Source organism: Puntigrus tetrazona, chromosome 7 (assembly GCF_018831695.1).
Source record: "Puntigrus tetrazona isolate hp1 chromosome 7, ASM1883169v1, whole genome shotgun sequence".
In the NCBI taxonomy this organism is placed as follows: Eukaryota; Metazoa; Chordata; class Actinopteri; order Cypriniformes; family Cyprinidae; genus Puntigrus; species Puntigrus tetrazona.
In genome coordinates this window covers 11,529,494-11,547,004 of record NC_056705.1, presented here as the reverse complement: position 1 = coordinate 11,547,004, position 17,511 = coordinate 11,529,494, and the positions used below count along the sequence as shown (strand labels likewise).

At 38.3% G+C, this 17,511-nt stretch overlaps 1 protein-coding gene across 1 annotated transcript in view; it reads right to left on the bottom strand.

The window, feature by feature from the left end:
• Positions 1-17,022, bottom strand: part of mpped2a (metallophosphoesterase domain containing 2a) — a 48,411-nt gene extending 31,389 nt beyond the window's left edge. Inside the window, 4 exon segments of the mRNA XM_043245844.1 lie at positions 2,598-2,657; positions 2,660-2,778; positions 13,421-13,681; positions 15,947-17,022. Coding sequence (XP_043101779.1) covers positions 2,598-2,657; positions 2,660-2,778; positions 13,421-13,548 — 307 coding nt within the window. The 5' untranslated portion in view covers positions 13,549-13,681; positions 15,947-17,022.
• Positions 17,023-17,511: the final 489 nt, after the last annotated feature.

Sequence of the window (17,511 nt, the reverse complement as noted above, 5' to 3'; positions counted from 1 at the left end):
TTCATGTACTTGCGACAGTAATCGCAATACAGCACAACACAAAAATGTTTCGAAATGCTAATGTTAATACTTTTTACTTATATTTAGTTCTACTCTAACACTGAATATTGCTTGTGGCGCACGGCTTATGTAGAGAGGCCACATGGCATGGATACACATACAAACAGTATGACAATACACCAGATTCGCTGGTCTGAAGGTCAGCAGTGTGAGCGGCTTCATGGGTCAGTGTGATCTCTTTATGACTGCGTCAGATGCCAACATCCCAAACCCTCGGCCTGGGACTCCCTGGCGCCAACAGAGCTCTGGATGTCAGAGTCGGCAAGCGTTTGATTTAATCACACGTGTTTTGATCCATACCTCAACCAAAGTACAGGATCAAACAGGACTTGAGGTGCAGGATTTACTACATACATGATCGGACCAATACAGAAATTTCTTAAACTGCATTACTAACAACAGAATTGTCAAAAAATAAAAAATAAAAAATAAATAAAAATATGGACATGAACTATATTTTTAATAGTTAGGTTAGTATTAATTATTATTAATTAGTATTTAATCTTTATTTCTTTCAGTCAAGGTCAGCAAACAAAATACCCTATGAAAGAAATATATGAACAAAATACACATATATTGTTAACAAAATAGCATAAAAAGGCTAAATATAAACTCAAATAACCCTCAGTTCAAATACCAAGAACTTTATGACTTTCTAACTGAAATGACAACACATTAAAAGCCAAGCCTTATGCAAATTACAAACTCTGTGCATGCTAACATACACGGCATAACAGATTGTGTGTGTGTGTGTGTGTGTGTGTGTGTGTGTGTGTGTGTTTGTGTTATACTCACACTGTACTACAGCTCAAACTAATGAGAGCACGTCACGCATCAAGGGCTTCCAAACAGATATATTAACAAGAGTTATGGAAGTCAGGACTGATGTTTCAATCTCAAATCTATCAATCCCTGACGGTCATGTGCTGCAAGCAGACTATGATCTGGGGCTCTTTGTCATAAACGAACTATACTTTTTTTGTCTGGAAATGTACTTTTTTTAATAGCTACTGACAACTGGTTATCAAATATACTGCTAATATACTCCTAAAACCTAACATTTAATACCAATTTGTGTAAAATGTTAACAAAACCTTTATTCTTTCCTCTAGATAAAACAAGCAAAAAAAAGCTGACAATTGTGATATTCGAAATTTTCAGCTTTCTCTTCATCTGTATTCTACATATTTTTTCTCAGAGGATTGTTCCTACACATAAAATCATGTTGAATTTAACCCTACATAAATAAGCATAATTAGCTGCTAATGAAGTTCCATTGCTCCCCTATGAATCTGTAATTAGAATGTCTTGTAGAAAATACTAAATAATTCTTACGCCATGTCTACACCAGATAAAAAGACAAAAATAGATCTCACCGATAATAAGCAGAGCTCTCTAGACTGAAAATGTTTCTCCTGCCGCATTATTATTTTATTTTAATTGGATTTATTTACTAATACAAACATTTTTAATCATTCAATCTGTGCATTTAAACGACTTATTTCTGTTAAATCAAAGCCACATTTAAATGTTGCTATTCTCTTGTCTACTAATTGAGACTTCTGTCATACACATAGCATTGTAAAAATTACAAAAAAAGGATAAAATCTAAGGATTCTGGATTATTAATATGCATTAATCAATCATTTGATTAATACAGTAGCACTACCATTCGAAAGTCTGGAGTTAAGTTTTATAAAAAAAGATTAAAAGAGGCAAATTACACTGAATTTACGATAAATTTATTTGATCAAAAATAGACTAAGAACAGTAATAATGTGTAAAAAGTATTTTGAAAAGCCATTTTCAATTTAAAGCTTTCTTTAAAATATAAATTATTCCTCATTACTCCGGCCTTCAGTGTCACATGATGTTTCAGAAATCAATATAATATGCTGATTTGCTGCTTAGAACAAAAAAAAGAAGGAAAAAACATTTTTTTTAGATATATAGTCAATGATAAAAATAAAGGAACATTTTTGTGAAAACCCTGAATTTCTGGATCAATAGAGAATTCATCAGAACAGAACAGCATTTTTTCTTAGAAATCTTTTCTAGCAAAACCTTTACTTTAACTTTTAATCTGCCCTTGCTGAACAAAGTATTGATTAAAAAAAAAAAATCTTACTGACCACAAACTTTTGAACGCTTAGATAAGCACATTTGGTTTTAGAAGAGAAATACTTCCATACATCCGAATCCAAAGTTACAAAAGTTCAGGAAAAATTAAACCACAATTCCAAAATCCCAAAGCCAGCATAAAAAAAAAATCTGTCAAAATGACTCGGAGTACCCAGAATTCCTCGCTGAACAGAAAAAAATAAAATCAGAAATGACACTCAAAGCCCGCTGAACACCTTCTGTTATTATAACAGATGCTGTAAGGAGAAACCCAGCCTCTCTTGACCATTAGCTTCAGTCACTAAAACCTGTCACCACCACTTCACACGTCACTAAACTCCACGTGTGTGTGTGTGTGTGTGTGAGGGTCAGCTGTGATGCAAGGGGTTAAACGGTGGTTAATCGCAGCTCTTTACCTAACCAGTCGTTAAACTTCTTGACCTCCGAGGGCAGGCCCAGCTCGGTGAAGTCCCCGTGTGCAGCAGAACGTCCCCGTAAGGCATCTGGATGCCATCTGTCCGAGAATGTGTGTCCGACACACACACAAAACGCGTGTGGCCACTCGGCTTGGGACTGTCGTACGAGATGGGGTCCACCCTGAGAGCGAGAGTCAGCCACAGAGAGACAGATGGAGGGAGAGAAAGAGAAGGAGGGTATTTTATGAGCATGAAAATCAGTAGAAATAACTATACACAATTGCTAGCCGGCTAGTTGCGTAAGTGCATGAGCTCAAAGACGTGCTTAAAATCAGTCCGTTATCGCTATGCTCCGAACATGAAATAAAGCCAATCTGAATGAAGTATCTGTAGTGCAAAAACTTTATAATAGGCCCATGTGTGACGGAAACATTAAGGAACTGGATTCATTAAATGATGGTATTGGAAATTACCACAATTGAAATGTAAAATTTACAGTTTTTTTTACACAAAACTGGCAGCTGTGGTTGCCAGAATTCTACTGTAAAAAATATGTTAACAACATTTTTGGCTGTAAGGGTTTAAGATAAATTTACAGTTGAATACCGTAATTTCATTAACTGTTATAAATGTTAATATACCAACCTGAGCACCAAACCAAGTACTGAAATCTGTTTTGTACCTTTGAAATACACAGATAACCACCTAAAGAAGCCGGTAGTGAGAAAGTCATGTGATGAACCAAAGCCCAAACCAAAGCAGCTTTTAAATATGAACATTTATAGAAAGTCACCATCATGGTGAGACTCATTAAACTGAAATGTAACAACATTAGATGTAAAATTAATTGTGATTAAAGTCTGGGTTTGGTAAAATTTTGTAAAAACTATTTTGGGTTGTTTGTGAAATGAATCCTGTTCCAATAGTGCGTAAAGCATTATTTTTCTTTAAAAAAAAAAAAAAAAAAAAAGAGAAAGATTTATATAAATAATACATATATATTTTACCCCAAACTTTTGACTGACGGTTTATACGTTGTAAATATTCTTGTACTAATTATAAACGTACCTAAATATATACAAAAACAAACATAAATTATATCCTTGTTATATAAATCTCAAATACAGCCATTTACTTCACATGCATAAGTAAAAAGGTAGGCCGACAAAAATAACTACGCATTGATGGATAAACGGACGAATGGAAAGACAGATATTTTGGAATTGGAATGCAAAAAAAAAATTGTAGTTGCGGAAACATTTTCCCATTTGCATTCATAGCTTTTGTGGAAAAGTGAAAACTAGAGCAGAATCTTTTGTTGCAGAAGCTCTGAAAATGGAAGCAGCCTTCAGAAATTCTCACATTTGATGTCTATTTAAGAGAATCACTCTCTTCATGTCTGAACATCCTTTTATTTATTTTCCCAAAGATAGTTTGGGGGGAGAAGTGGGGGGTGGGTGGAAGAAATTCTCCTCTATAACTCAAAAGGAATGAAAAAAGGATCTTGGCTGTAATTGAAGTCAGAAATGTGCAATAAGCCGCACTTTTCCCCCCCACTATTATTTCATTACTAAAAGGGTTGTCAGTCGACAAAAAGCCCTCGGCTCTCTAATTAACACTTACATCTCCTGTCCGACTAAAAATATAAAGGACCTTAGGAAGGGAGGTGGGCCGTTGTGCACAACAACACACATGCTCTCTGTGTCTCTCTCTCTCTCTCTCACACACACACACACACACAATTCTATTAAAGAAAACAAGTATGTTAAGCAGTTGTACACAAAACAGAATACACTCAAAATAGGGAGTTGACAAAAAAAGATGACAGACAGAAAAAGAAGAAATATACAGACACATAAGAACAAACACAATAAAGTAAAATGAAAGAATGAAGAAAAAGAAGGAAAGAAATGTGCCCATTTTCCATCGTCACTGGCTCGTGCATTTGTCTGAATTGTGATTACATTTATATGACCGAGTCATATCTGAAATGAACCACCTGCACGGAAAATCATGACACTTTAAAAACGAGAGAGAGAGAGAAACAGGCGGACAGAAAATAATATTTGTTATTGATCACAATGCAGTAAATAAAAGCAGGCCCGCGCACTCTCTCTCTCTCTCTCTCTCTCTCTCACACACACACACACACACACACACACACACACAAGTATTGATTAAATGTGGTCTGTTGTGGTCAGGCCAGCCACGGAGATATAAAAGACTCGACAGATCTAGTTATGGAAGCGGCTGGCGTGCTGAACTCTGTGGCCCACACACACACACACACACACACACACACACACACGGTCATATGAATCTATTAGAGTCAACAAGGTTTTTCCACATGGAAACAGAGCCGTGTATCTGATCGGCTCGCTGTCACCTGAACACACGACTCACGGGATTCGTTTTACAAACATTTTATTGCCATTTTTATAATAAAAATGACATTTGCTTTCCTAATATACTTCTTAACGTGTCTTGAGAATGATATTCCGAGGCACATTTAAACAAAATAAATAAATAATTATACATGAAAATCAAACCAGTGAGCGTGAAGCCGGAGAAACGGTATTCGTGACCCTTAAAAACTGATTGATTCATTGATTTTTAATAATATTTTCACTTAAACAAAACCAATTTATTTACACCTGACAAAACAGGTGAAAATTCTAAAAGAGAACGGCAGCCACAAATGCAGCGAGTATGACCGGACGGAGCCTTTTGAATATTTGCTCATTGTTTTAAATATTCACCCAGTCTTTTAAATATTCATTAGGCGGGGGGAGAATAGAAAGGATTATTCGGACCAGGGGCTTATGGAGCCACTGAAATTGCATTAGAGCAAAACTGGAGTGCGTGTGTGTGTGTGTGTGAGAGAGAGAGCAAGAGAGATTCAGAGTGTGTGACACTGAAAAAGGAAAGATATATCTTAGGGGACTGAGCGAATAAAGACAGAGTAAAAGTGTAGTAAAAACAACGCTTGGATATGAGAAGCACACAGTTCCCCGTGCCAGGAAAAGACCTTTATAAAACACGCACGTTTAGACTCCGGATGCGCCGCGGCTCTTTTATTGGATACATGTGTCATATTGCACAGGAAAGCGGTTTGATTTCTGTTCAAAGATACTCTATTTGACAGCGCTCACTTGATTCTTTAACCTTCAGGAACAACAAACGATTGAACTGTATCAAAGCTTCAAAAACAGCCACAGTTCGTCTACTTCAGAGAGCCGAACACACACATGCTATTTGTGGATCTCTCTTCCTTCCTTTAGCTTTTGTTACGAGAACTAACCTAAAATTTGTAAATAGCAGCCACAATTGTTTGTAAGGTCAAAAATGGGGTAGGGAACAATTAGCTGCTTTCTATTTAGGCTTTTTTCCCTTTATAGCGCGGTTAACATCACGCCCTCGGCCCTCAAGGGAAGAAATAAAGTGACGGTTGATTAAAAATATCCGATAAAAGGCATATTTGCCATACAAATCATAGTTTGTGTGTCAATCAAGTCAGAATCGGGGCTAAAAATTTATTGCATTTTGTAGTTTGCTTTGTTTCTATTTCTGTATGCCGTGCCGGTAGCTCCGCCCACCGCACTCTCTCATTGGTCAAAAATCCTGCTCCGCTTACCGATACTTGTTATTATTGGCTGTTTTGCATCAAACAAATGACCCTTTAACTCATCATTTCTAAGTCTATACGAGAATGTTGCACCCATTATGAGCACAAAATGTGATTAAAATTCAGTGTTAATCTTCTTTTTTTCAACCAGGCTCTTTCCATCAACATCTATATAGTTAGATTTACACTGTGATCCCAACCGCTCTTCGTAACCGACAGAGGAAAATGTTAGTCAATGCGCTTTACGGCACAGAGACACCTGCTGTACGAAGAGAAGAAAGAATAATTATGTTAGATCCTCCGTCCCCCACCCCGGTACTCATTATGACATAATGATTGTCCGGTCAATGGGCGGTTAATTTAGAGTCTGACCTCTGGTCTACGGGTTTAAAGGCACTGCTCCAACTGCTAATTAACATCAGATGCCCATTATCTGAGTTCTTATGTTGGGCAGAAACATTCGTTTCACTAATATTATGCTTTGCAAATGTAAAATAATTCATTATCGAATTACAAAACGGAGACACATCCAGACAAACAATTAATCTTAGATCAATATAACTGGTAAGGGAGATGGTATCGGTTTTTAAGGTCAAAATCTATCAAAATTAATAAATCACTATGCATATTTTTTTTGCATTTTTTGCGTAGTTGTTTATTGCATTTATCATAAAAATAAATAAACCCAAATTAAATGTAATTATAAACAAATTATCCTGGAATTAAAAATAACAAGCTGTTTTAAGGTTGATCCATTAATATTGAAATTATCAGAAATATTATGGATAGATGATAAAAAAAAATATATATATATATATATATATATATATATATATATATATATGTGTGTGTGTGTGTGTGTGTGTGTGTGTGTGTGTGTGTGTGTGTGTGTGTGTGTGTTTTTAAACAAATTTTTAAACAAAATTATAGTTACTTCACAAGACGACTTCACAAATATGATGGACAGACAGATATTATATCAAATCTAAAACTAAGCCAAAAAAAAAAAAATATTACAGCCATTAAAAGAAGACGTTTTTTTTCATAGAGGGATAAATCAGAGCTCTGCACAGGCTACAAGGAAATATTTCGCATTTCTCTCCCGCCATGGAAAGATTCCTTCTTTAATGTAGGAATTTGGTGAGAGAGTGACCGAGAGAAAGAGCCGGAGTGAGAGATTGAACCCTGTGTGTACAGTATGAATATTTCAGAGGGCCGTGTTTTGTAGATGTGGGGCACAGGGCTGTGAAAAGAGTGCCCTGCAGTCAAGCCTTTGATGCGGATAGCACCGCCACTGCACTGATCTGCAGCAGGAAATGGACTTTTCAGGCTTATCTGCCTCACTCAGGGCCACGTGCGTGTGTGTGTGTGTGTGTGTGTAAGACAAGCAGGGGCAGGAAGCTCCATGAACCAGGGCCAAAGAATAAAAATTATAATGATAATCATCAAGAGGAGCCAAATATTTACTGGCTTTTCCACTCATGCGGTTCGGCTTGTACTGCTATTGGTGAAGAAACATCAAGCCGTACGTGCAGTCCACCACCTTCCCTCATACATAGCAATGAAATCCATTTCAGACAGAGAGACACAGCGTTTCTATCTTATCTTGTGCTTCTCAGCTGTCGGCGCTAATTCAATAAACTTCAGACTAACACAGAGAGCAGAAAGTGAGAGAAAGCAAAGAGAGAGAGCAGAGAGAGAGAGAGAGAGAGAGAGAGAGAGAGAGAGAGAGAGAGAGAGAGAGAGAGAGAGACAGAGAGAGACAGAGAGAGAGAGACAGAGACAGAGAGAGAGACACAGAGAGAGAGAGAGAGACACAGAGAGAGAGAGAGAGAGACACAGAGAGAGAGAGAGAGAGACAGAGAGAGAGAGAGAGAGAGAGAGAGAGAGAGAGAGAGAGAGAGAGAGAGAGAGAGAGAGAGAGAGAGAGAGAGAGCTGGAAAGGATGAGGATGGATGAGGAAACACTTCATGAACAAACATTTCATTTAGAATATGACAATATGTAGCCCTTTTAGAAACTACTGTTTTTTCACAGGTTGTCTTATTCAAAAACCTGTTGTATTGTAAGACTAAAATCTATTTAAAATAAAAATCACTGATTCATTTCATATATTGCCAACCTCTCGACTGTTTTGATGTCATTTTCATCCGAAATGTAATTCAGATCCACCACTGACAAGATGAAAAATGGGTAAAATTAAACAACAAGGCAAATGACGTTATTAGACAGGATGTGAAGTGTGGTAAAATGACTATATTGCACAGCTTTAATTGCTTCTATAAAAATGGAGACAATACCATACTGTATCATAAAAATGAACTATAGATTATTATACTTTCTAGTGTTGATTAACTGTGATTTATTTGCATCCAAAAAGTTTTTGGTTTAAATAATATGTATGTGTGTACTATGTATATATGTATATATTCATACAAATGATCTAATATAATATATATTTAATATATAAACAAAACATTTTTATTAAATATATACATGCATTTGCATTTGGATGCAATTATTCGTTTAACAGCACTAATGCTGACTCAAATAGTGCATGTTGGTTAAACTTAAAAATACACGTCGCAATTATCAATAACTAACATTCAAAACTTTGCAGTCTGTAAGATTTAGCTAAAGATAGAATACTTTTATTCAGTTAGAATGCTTTAAATTGATCAAAAATGACACATAGCTGTATCATCATAACAAATCAGCATACTGGAATGATTTCTGTCATGTGACACTGGACTACCGATGCTGAAAATTCAGCTTTGCCACCATTTTCACATTTTACTGATTAATAGTACATTTTCCGTGATTCTGGATGTCTTTAACACTGCAGACTTCAGAGCTGAAACAGTTAATCCTGAAGTGGCTGTTATAAAGCAGATTCCTTCAATCCTACAGAATCAATTGAAGGAAAAGTTACAGAGCATGCAATGCAGTCCACCGTAACATCTAAAGCGGAGTACGAGGCCAGTCTAATCTTAACGAATAATCTATTCAGAACCAGCAAGTCAGACGTCCTTTATCTGCGACAGAAGTGGGGAAACTTCAGCCAATCGATTTAGCAGGATCTTCCGTACAGGCCGCGGAGACGTTTGTCTGGAAGGGAAGTGCATGGTCGCCTGCGCTGAAATTTTTAAAAAAATAAATAAATGAAACTTCAAACGTACGGACCTGCCCAATGTCAATTGTCACTTGACCCCCGTGACCTTGTGCAGTGGCTGCCTCGGCGGACAGGAGCTGTGCGAGTTTAATCAAGGGTTCTCCCATTTCAAAGGCCTCTGGAAGTCCTGTGCAACCCTCCCGCACACACACACACGCACACACACACGCACGCTCAAGCTAAAACAGATCCCCCCGAAAGAAAGATTTCAGGCCTTTCGGAGGAACCGCCGGAATGAGAGAGGGTTGATTTAATTCTGCGGGACATCTGCATTACGAAGGCCGGCTAGAGTGCTTACTGCAATTACGGTCCACGCAAAGCCCCGCTAGTTCCGATATTTTCAATCCCATGCACTTCCATTACACGCATCGCACACGGATGCGCACACACAGCCCTCGATTCCTGTCGTTTGTCACTCACTCGCTTTAAAAAGACAGCGTAAATGTGCCAAACATAAATCTCTAAAGACACGAGCGGTAAAACCTGCCCGTACACACAGCACGTCAATGCATCCCAACCAGCCAAGTCACTTCTCTCTTCGGAAGAGGAATTTTCTTCATGCCTTTCATCAATGGAGAAGAAAAAAAAAAAAAAGCAACGATTTTTTTTTTTTCAAACGAACAGAGAAAGAGACTTCGTAAAGCAACAATATTCTTCTTTCTCCTGTCCGGCGACCAGATAAATACGTGACGTAATTCAAACAGCACTGAATTCAAAGCGGATACAAAAGTCTGTGGTTTGTTTGTGCGCTGGAAAGCAAGCTGCATTCGTTTTGCTCGATACGAACGCCCTCTTCTTCCCCCGTGGCTGGGATGAAACGAGCGGCGAGCTGAAATTCTTAAACGCTTCGCACTTTTATGAGCGTTTTAATTATTCAAAGGTTGAGAAATTAACAAGGCTAAAGGAAGCCGGTCAGAGCCGCACAATGAAAAAAAAAAAAGAGAGAGAGAGGGGAAAAGAGGGATAATTCGGTCTTGCAGACTTCCAAAACGAAGTGCACAATATTGCAATTGCAATCCTAGCAAAACTTATTTATCATTTTTCTGTTAATTGATCGTGTTAGTAATTAATTAAGTACACTAAATTTGCTTCATTTCGAGTTCAGTAGGGAACAACTCTTTTTTTGAATGATTCATTAACACTGGTCAATTTTGATTTGTTTTGCTTTACAAAAAAAATGAATCGGCTCATAAGAGTCATATGCTTGTGAATCGGACTACATTGGACATGCTGCAAATTCACATTCGCTACTTAAAGCATTATCCCATTGATGAATCTATCAATAACAGGACTACTGTTTTTTTGTTTTTTTTTACCGTTTTCCTTTTGCGATTTTACAATCGGTCTACTTTGTATTAAACAGCCTAGTATTTTTAGGTTGGCATCCGTTCAGGCCCGAACACGCACACATTAAAGTGCAGGGCAACGGAGCCAAAGATCAATTACACTCTTATTAAAGAGGGCTGGAGAAATAAAGGCACGGGAGCTGCAGGGCCGTGCTCGGTTATTTCTGTTAGATCAGGTTAAAAAGAAAAAAAAAAAGGCAACAACCAATTTCAGGTGGAAGGTGGCTATGGGGAGGAGGGGTAATGAGGGAGCAGGTGAACAACCGATTTCAATCACGAAGAAGATAGAGAGAGAGAACAAATAAAAAAGGATGTAGGGAAGAAAAAATATATAACTAGACTAGACTAGCAGTGCTTACAAGGCAGCGAAGGAATAGACCCAAGCGTTGGGTTTGCATAAATGCTGCATCAGATATTTGCCATTGAGAATAAACATATAACTTAACATTAATTTCAGTGCAAAGCCAGCAGTGTGCTTAAATAGATGTATATGCAATTAAACACAAGAAAGAAGACCAATAGCGATGCAGTATGCAAATAAACTCAAGAAAGATCAAATCTCAACTCAGCATTTCAGATTCCGACACACTTTGACATATTAAAGCAAAATAAGGCAAATCTGAGGCCGAAAGAATCTACTCAAAAACTCTGCGGATGAGAAGGGGAGATTTCATCGACTGCTGCCTTTTAAACACTTTCAATTAAACTTACCCAAAAAATTGTCAGCTTTAGATATCGCTAAACGATGTGCCTAGCATTTGCTTTCTAGAAATCGTCCCCAAACTCACACAAGCTCCACTAGTTGACACGACATGACTGGCGCTAGAGCATATGCTTTCTGTTGCTGTGAATTTGTTCCATGCAAACGACAAAACACACACACACACACGTACCTAAAAGGAAGGGGAGGGAACCAAAACTGACAAACGTGCAGTTCTTGGCCAGAGTGCCGCACAAAAGAAAAAACGTTTCTTCGTGAGTCTTCCTCCGACTCCTGAGGTCACGTTGGCAAGCCTTAACGAGGGTAATTGCTGTCGATGCACAGGGGCCATGTGCATAACTGGGTCACGTCCACGATCGTCTGAACACACAACGTCTACAGTGTAGCGTAACAAAATTCCCCGCTAAACCACCTACACGACGGCTACATGAAGTCACCGTGAAATCCACACTGAGCCGGTTTGTTAAAGCATGTTCCTGGTGCGCCGATTCATCTATATTATTTTATCTGGCATAAATTTACTGCAAACTCTAGCGTGGAACGGCCACTCCGGCGGACAACAGCAAACGCTACCTATGTTTTTGTTGCTCCCATTCACGAAGAATTATGTTACTGATACAAAACAGGTTTTGAATGTCAGTTCACACCATAAAGAAATAGTTTTCCTAGTATTCTAAACATTTAATGTTAAAATTAACAAAACGATCTTAATTAACGGTAAAAAGTTCCCTTACTCCATACTGTAAAGCTGTGATAGCTCTAATGGGATATTTCATGTAATTTACAGTAAAATACTGTTTTTTGGAGTCATCTTAAAATTTACAGTGAAAAAAATACATTTTACAAAAAAAAGTTTTACTGTAAAATTGCTGCCGTTTTTTTTACCCATAAAATTTCACCCGCTTTTTATTTATTTAATATTTTTTTTACGGGCTTTAAGGGCCCGTAAAAAAAGGTCGATGCAGCTTTAAAGCAAAGCAAATCACAGTGCATGCTGACTATAAACCCAAAACATGGCCTTTTCTAAACGTCCTCGCGTTTCTTCAAGCAAATGTGCAGTTGTGTGTGTTTATGTCCAGCAACGCTAGCCTCTGGTAAACACGATCATTATCTCCCCAATCTAAACAAGCCTTTGCCTTCCCAGAACACACTGCTCTATAAGCAAGGAGGTGATTAAGGAGAAAGCGGTGAACGAAGCATAGCCGATACTAGAAAGGAATAACAGGCCTCGGTACGTTAAACCACGGGTGATGCAAACACCAGCGGCTTTAAATAATGATGCAGCCTTTTTAATCTTCATCATGTTACAGCTCAAAAACACCGGCTGCGTTAAAGCGGCTCGGTTTATACTGTAACTGAACGGATGGTGCAAAATTATCAGCCTATCGAACGAATAAGAATGGCAATTATGTAATAGCTTTTGTAATAACACCAGAAGTAATTTCATCATCATCATCATATTCAACAGTCTGGAAGGCCGTACGCAAAAATGAATAATGCTCAAACAGCACGTCTGCAGTAAAGACTTTTTCCTCCAAACCACAAACCGCTACACGTGGAGCGAACAGCCCGGTTTTAAATTGCACATAATGCAGTGCGCAAAAAACGCATTTGACAAAGAGCCCCGGTGTACGTTTCACCTGAAATATGTAATATTGTGCCACAGCTGAGGTCGATATAAAAGCCAAGAGCCTGAAAAGCGTAATCGTAACTATCTATTTCTGTCTGACCCGCGTAGACCATTAAGCTATTAGAGGTATCTCGTGTCTGACGCGGTCCAAACCTATTACAAAGTTTGCTTATTCAAGAACAAACACCGCGTTAGACATATAAGGCTTTGCGATACCGGGAATGAAGTATGAACCGATGCATTTCTTAATTTCGAATATAAACGGGATGCATAAGAAAAAAAAAAAGCAAACAGAACTGTGTTTCTGTGCATTGTCCCTTGTTACTCACATATGCACGTGTGGCGGTTGAAAGCGGCTCTGGTTAATGTTGTAGTGGGTGAAGGCCTGCGTGGGGTTGGAGCTGTACTCGTCCACCGAGATGGTCACTTTGCCTTGTGACGGCATTCCGTGGGCCATTCTTTCTCCACGTGACACATGAGACACTTCACCAGGACCCTGGAGCGACCCACGCAGTCGGCATCCTTCAGAACCACCACTTAAACGCTGAAAAGAACCCTTGAAAGCGCCGAGATGCTGGACGAGATGCTATCTGTAAAGACAGAGCGACAGAAAAAGAGATTACGATGTGAAATCAATGGCATAACGTGACTTTATGAGTAATACTTAGGAAAAATGTAGATGGTAAAACAATGGAAGTTACTAAATCACTGCAGTATTGCGGAATACTTAAATTATGTACAATATTTCCTTGTTTGAACGTCTGCTATCATACTTAAGTGTTTTATATTCTTTATATGAATGTAAAGAGTCACTCACTGAAAAAAAGGACAAATCAAGTCTTATTAAATTATATTTAAGTCTTGTAAAAAACAAACAAACTTAAATTTAGATGTCACCACAGTTATTTTTTTCATTTTATTTTATAAAACACATCTGGCTAAATATTTAAAGCATTTAATTATTACAATTTATAATCGTATCCGCTGTAAATTCCAAATTAAATTTATTAAAACAACTTTAAACTAATAGATTCTACAAAAAAACTCCACAATGCAAACGCGAGCTGCACACTTTAACACCGTGTCTGATCGATATAACGTTATTACGATCCAAACCTCAGCTGAACTGGCTAATCAAACCGACGACAAAATCTGAGCAAAAGTGTTGAAAAACAAAACTTAACAGAAAAAGCTGAGGAACAGCAAGGTGAGCAGCGAGAGGGACGGTTAACCTCAACCAACTGCAAAATCTAAACCTCCCCAAACAACTTTCACTGACTCACTTAAAAGAAGGTAGTAACTTATTTATTGTAAAAACTATATAGCATGTTGCTGTCACTATGCATATATTCTTCACAAAAGAAAATAATACATATATATATATATTGGGGGGGGGGATTACTACGACCGTTATAATATATACTGTTCAAATAAATGCATAAATAATAATCACTCATTCTGCACAGGAGTATGTTTTTTGGGGTTTCTGATTAAATACTGGTTTACCGCACTAGATTTCGCTTTGACACCTTTGACACTAGACATCATTTAATGAGGCAACCCATAATCGTAAATTGCAAAAATTGAGTAAAGGGTGCTCTCTCTCTCCATGTCATCAATGGTACCAGGCAGGTGTGTGTGTGTGTGTGTGTGTGTGTGTGTGTGTGTGTGTGTGAAAATCAGATTATTTAACTAAGTACAACATATGCAAATGTGTACAAGACTGCAGGAATTTAAAATGTGATGCAAATTAATTGCGAATTCTCGCATTTTGTTCAGTAGATTTGGACATGCAAGAATTAGTGGGTAGTATTCTGTCAATCAATTCAATGTTTTTCGGTTGTGCTTTTTTTTTTTTTTTTTTTTTAATTGATGAATAATTTATGAGCCTTGTCTAATTTATGAATCTCGTTTCCCGTCCCCTCTTCAATATTTCTGCAGCTTTGCTTCACACCATTATTAACACAAGAATTATTTAGCAAAAGTCTTAAAGTCGTTTTTTTTTTTTTTTTTTGTACTCGGCTGTAACGCGCTATAGTTAGTCATGCTTACTGTATTTAAATCTACGGTACAGTACCAGTGACATACCACTGACAGCCATAATTATAACTACATTGAAATGAACTTAATTTTAAAGTACTATCATGCACGACATTATACGATATGTTGCATACAGTTTAACGTCATCTGTCACCAAGTTATCTTTTCATATCAAGTCCAACTCTTTCGGTAAATTACAAATAACTCCACAGGTGACATAATTTGTTTAACGTAAATAAAACAGTTTTGCTTTTTTTAAAAAAAGCTCGATATCTGCATAAAACAACATTCATCTTCATTAACCCCCGTATTCTGCAAATAAATCGCTTTCCTCACCTCAGCTAGCTAGCGAGCACTAGCATAGCTGCGTAAAAAAACCCGCCGTTGCGTTTAATATATAACGTCTATATCCCCGCGTGATATTTATTTGCGCACAACTCTACCGCTTCCGGCTGAACAATGCGAGGGAACGATCAAAATAAAGGCTGCAAATCGCGCTTCAAGTGCGGACTACACTCTTCGGAGAGAGCGCAAGAGATCAAGTTGAACCTACATCACCCCAGACTACAACATCCCCGACATTTCTTGTTAAAAACACGCAAAGTCGCGAGTAAACGTGTCCAACACGCCCGCCGCGAAGGGTGATCGTTCCCCGGGTGAGTGGCCGCGCTGACACCGCCGCTCAATGACAAGCCACCTCTAACCCTTTTGTGTCTTATTTTTTTCCCCCTCGCTCCCTGTCTAAGCGTACGTTCATTTCCAGGCTGCATAACGCAGCCGAAGAGGTCGGAAGACCCTCTTTCGCTCTCGCCCACCTCTAAAGATGTTGCTCCATGCGCGCCGGGGAATGCAGATGTCGGTAGCCGAAGAGGTGGCACTCGGAGCCGGCCAGGGGCAGGACCCTCGACCCTGGGAGACCCTCCGGCGAAGCTGGCGGCGAGACGCGGGAAAAGCGGCGCAGGCAGGCGGCGAGAGCCTCGCTCTGACTGGCGGAGAGGGGGAGTGAGTCTAGACCGCAGTAGAGGAAGAAAGGACTGCCACTGGGGTCAGAGAGCAGCGACGAGAGCATAGCCTCCGTACTAGCATGGCGGAGCGAGTGTGTGTGTGTGTGTGTGTAAATGTGTGTGTGTGGTTACTCCTCCCCTCCCTCAGAAGAGTCTGCCATGATATGCGTTCACACGTGGAGAGGAGAGACCCTCTTCTGCTGCTTATTTTCGTGTCTTTCTGCAGTGTCCTTTGTTGCATTTTAGTACATAGATTTAATCAGACCTGAGAGGACCTAAAGTACCTGGAGGAAGTGCTTATTTGGGTTGCTTTTTAACCGAGATTTACTTCACACTGTGTGTGAGAGAAAGAGCACTGGGTCTTTGTTACTGTCAAAATGAAGTGATGTTTGCAAAGTTTTCTATGTACACTAAGTGAAAGGTAAAATTAGCTTTTTTTCTTTTGTAAATTCAGGTTTTCTGTCATTTTAGGTTGAACGTATGCAACAAAACAATGTCAGAAATCCCAGCTACTTTCTTCATAGAAAACACAAAACAAAATTGTAAACAAGGAAACAAACCCTCCTGCCCTTGAACATTATTCCTGATTTAATTTGAACTAGATATCACGTTATAGTAAATGCATTATGGCGCACCAATTAAAAGTGTTATGTGAGTGATAGATTCAGTTCAGACTGACTGCGTTTGACTTGTGGGCGTCAAAATAAGAATAATACATATCATAACATTAAAAAGCAACTTTTTTTGTGTGTGTAGGTGCATGTGTGAGAGACCAATTAGGTTAGTGCTCTAAAGAATAATTGCATTTATCATAAACAATATAGACACTCAAAAAGACAATTTTATTTCTTTTTTTAATTGTAATTTTGTGCAGCTGTGCTTTTTGTTTAACTGAAAGCCAAATTAACACAAGTGTGAGTTTCTGTGTGTGTGTGTGTGTGTATTATGGATAATGCATTCTTACAATATACTAAAATTAAATTTGATTGCTTTAAAGAGTTAAATAGAAATAGGAAGGCAAATGTTATAATTATTTGCAGCGATTACAAAATACGGTTCATACATGTGACGACTTTTACGAAGTTGTGTTGAAAATCATGACAGGGCTAATTGAGAAATGTTAATTTTCTAACATTGCTTTTCGTTTCATCATCCATGCATTTAGTTTTGCGTTTCCTTTCAGTCTCTCAAAGCTAAAATCGCACTAAAATCCACGCTAAGTGAAATGATGGCATCGCACTCTAGCTGTTTTCATTACTGCTACGTGATGCAAGCAAGAAGGTGAATCTCTGAAATGTGTATTTTTCACCGACACGTTTCAATTTTCACAAACCCACGCGCGCGCGCTCGCACACTAATACACGCAAACCACACAC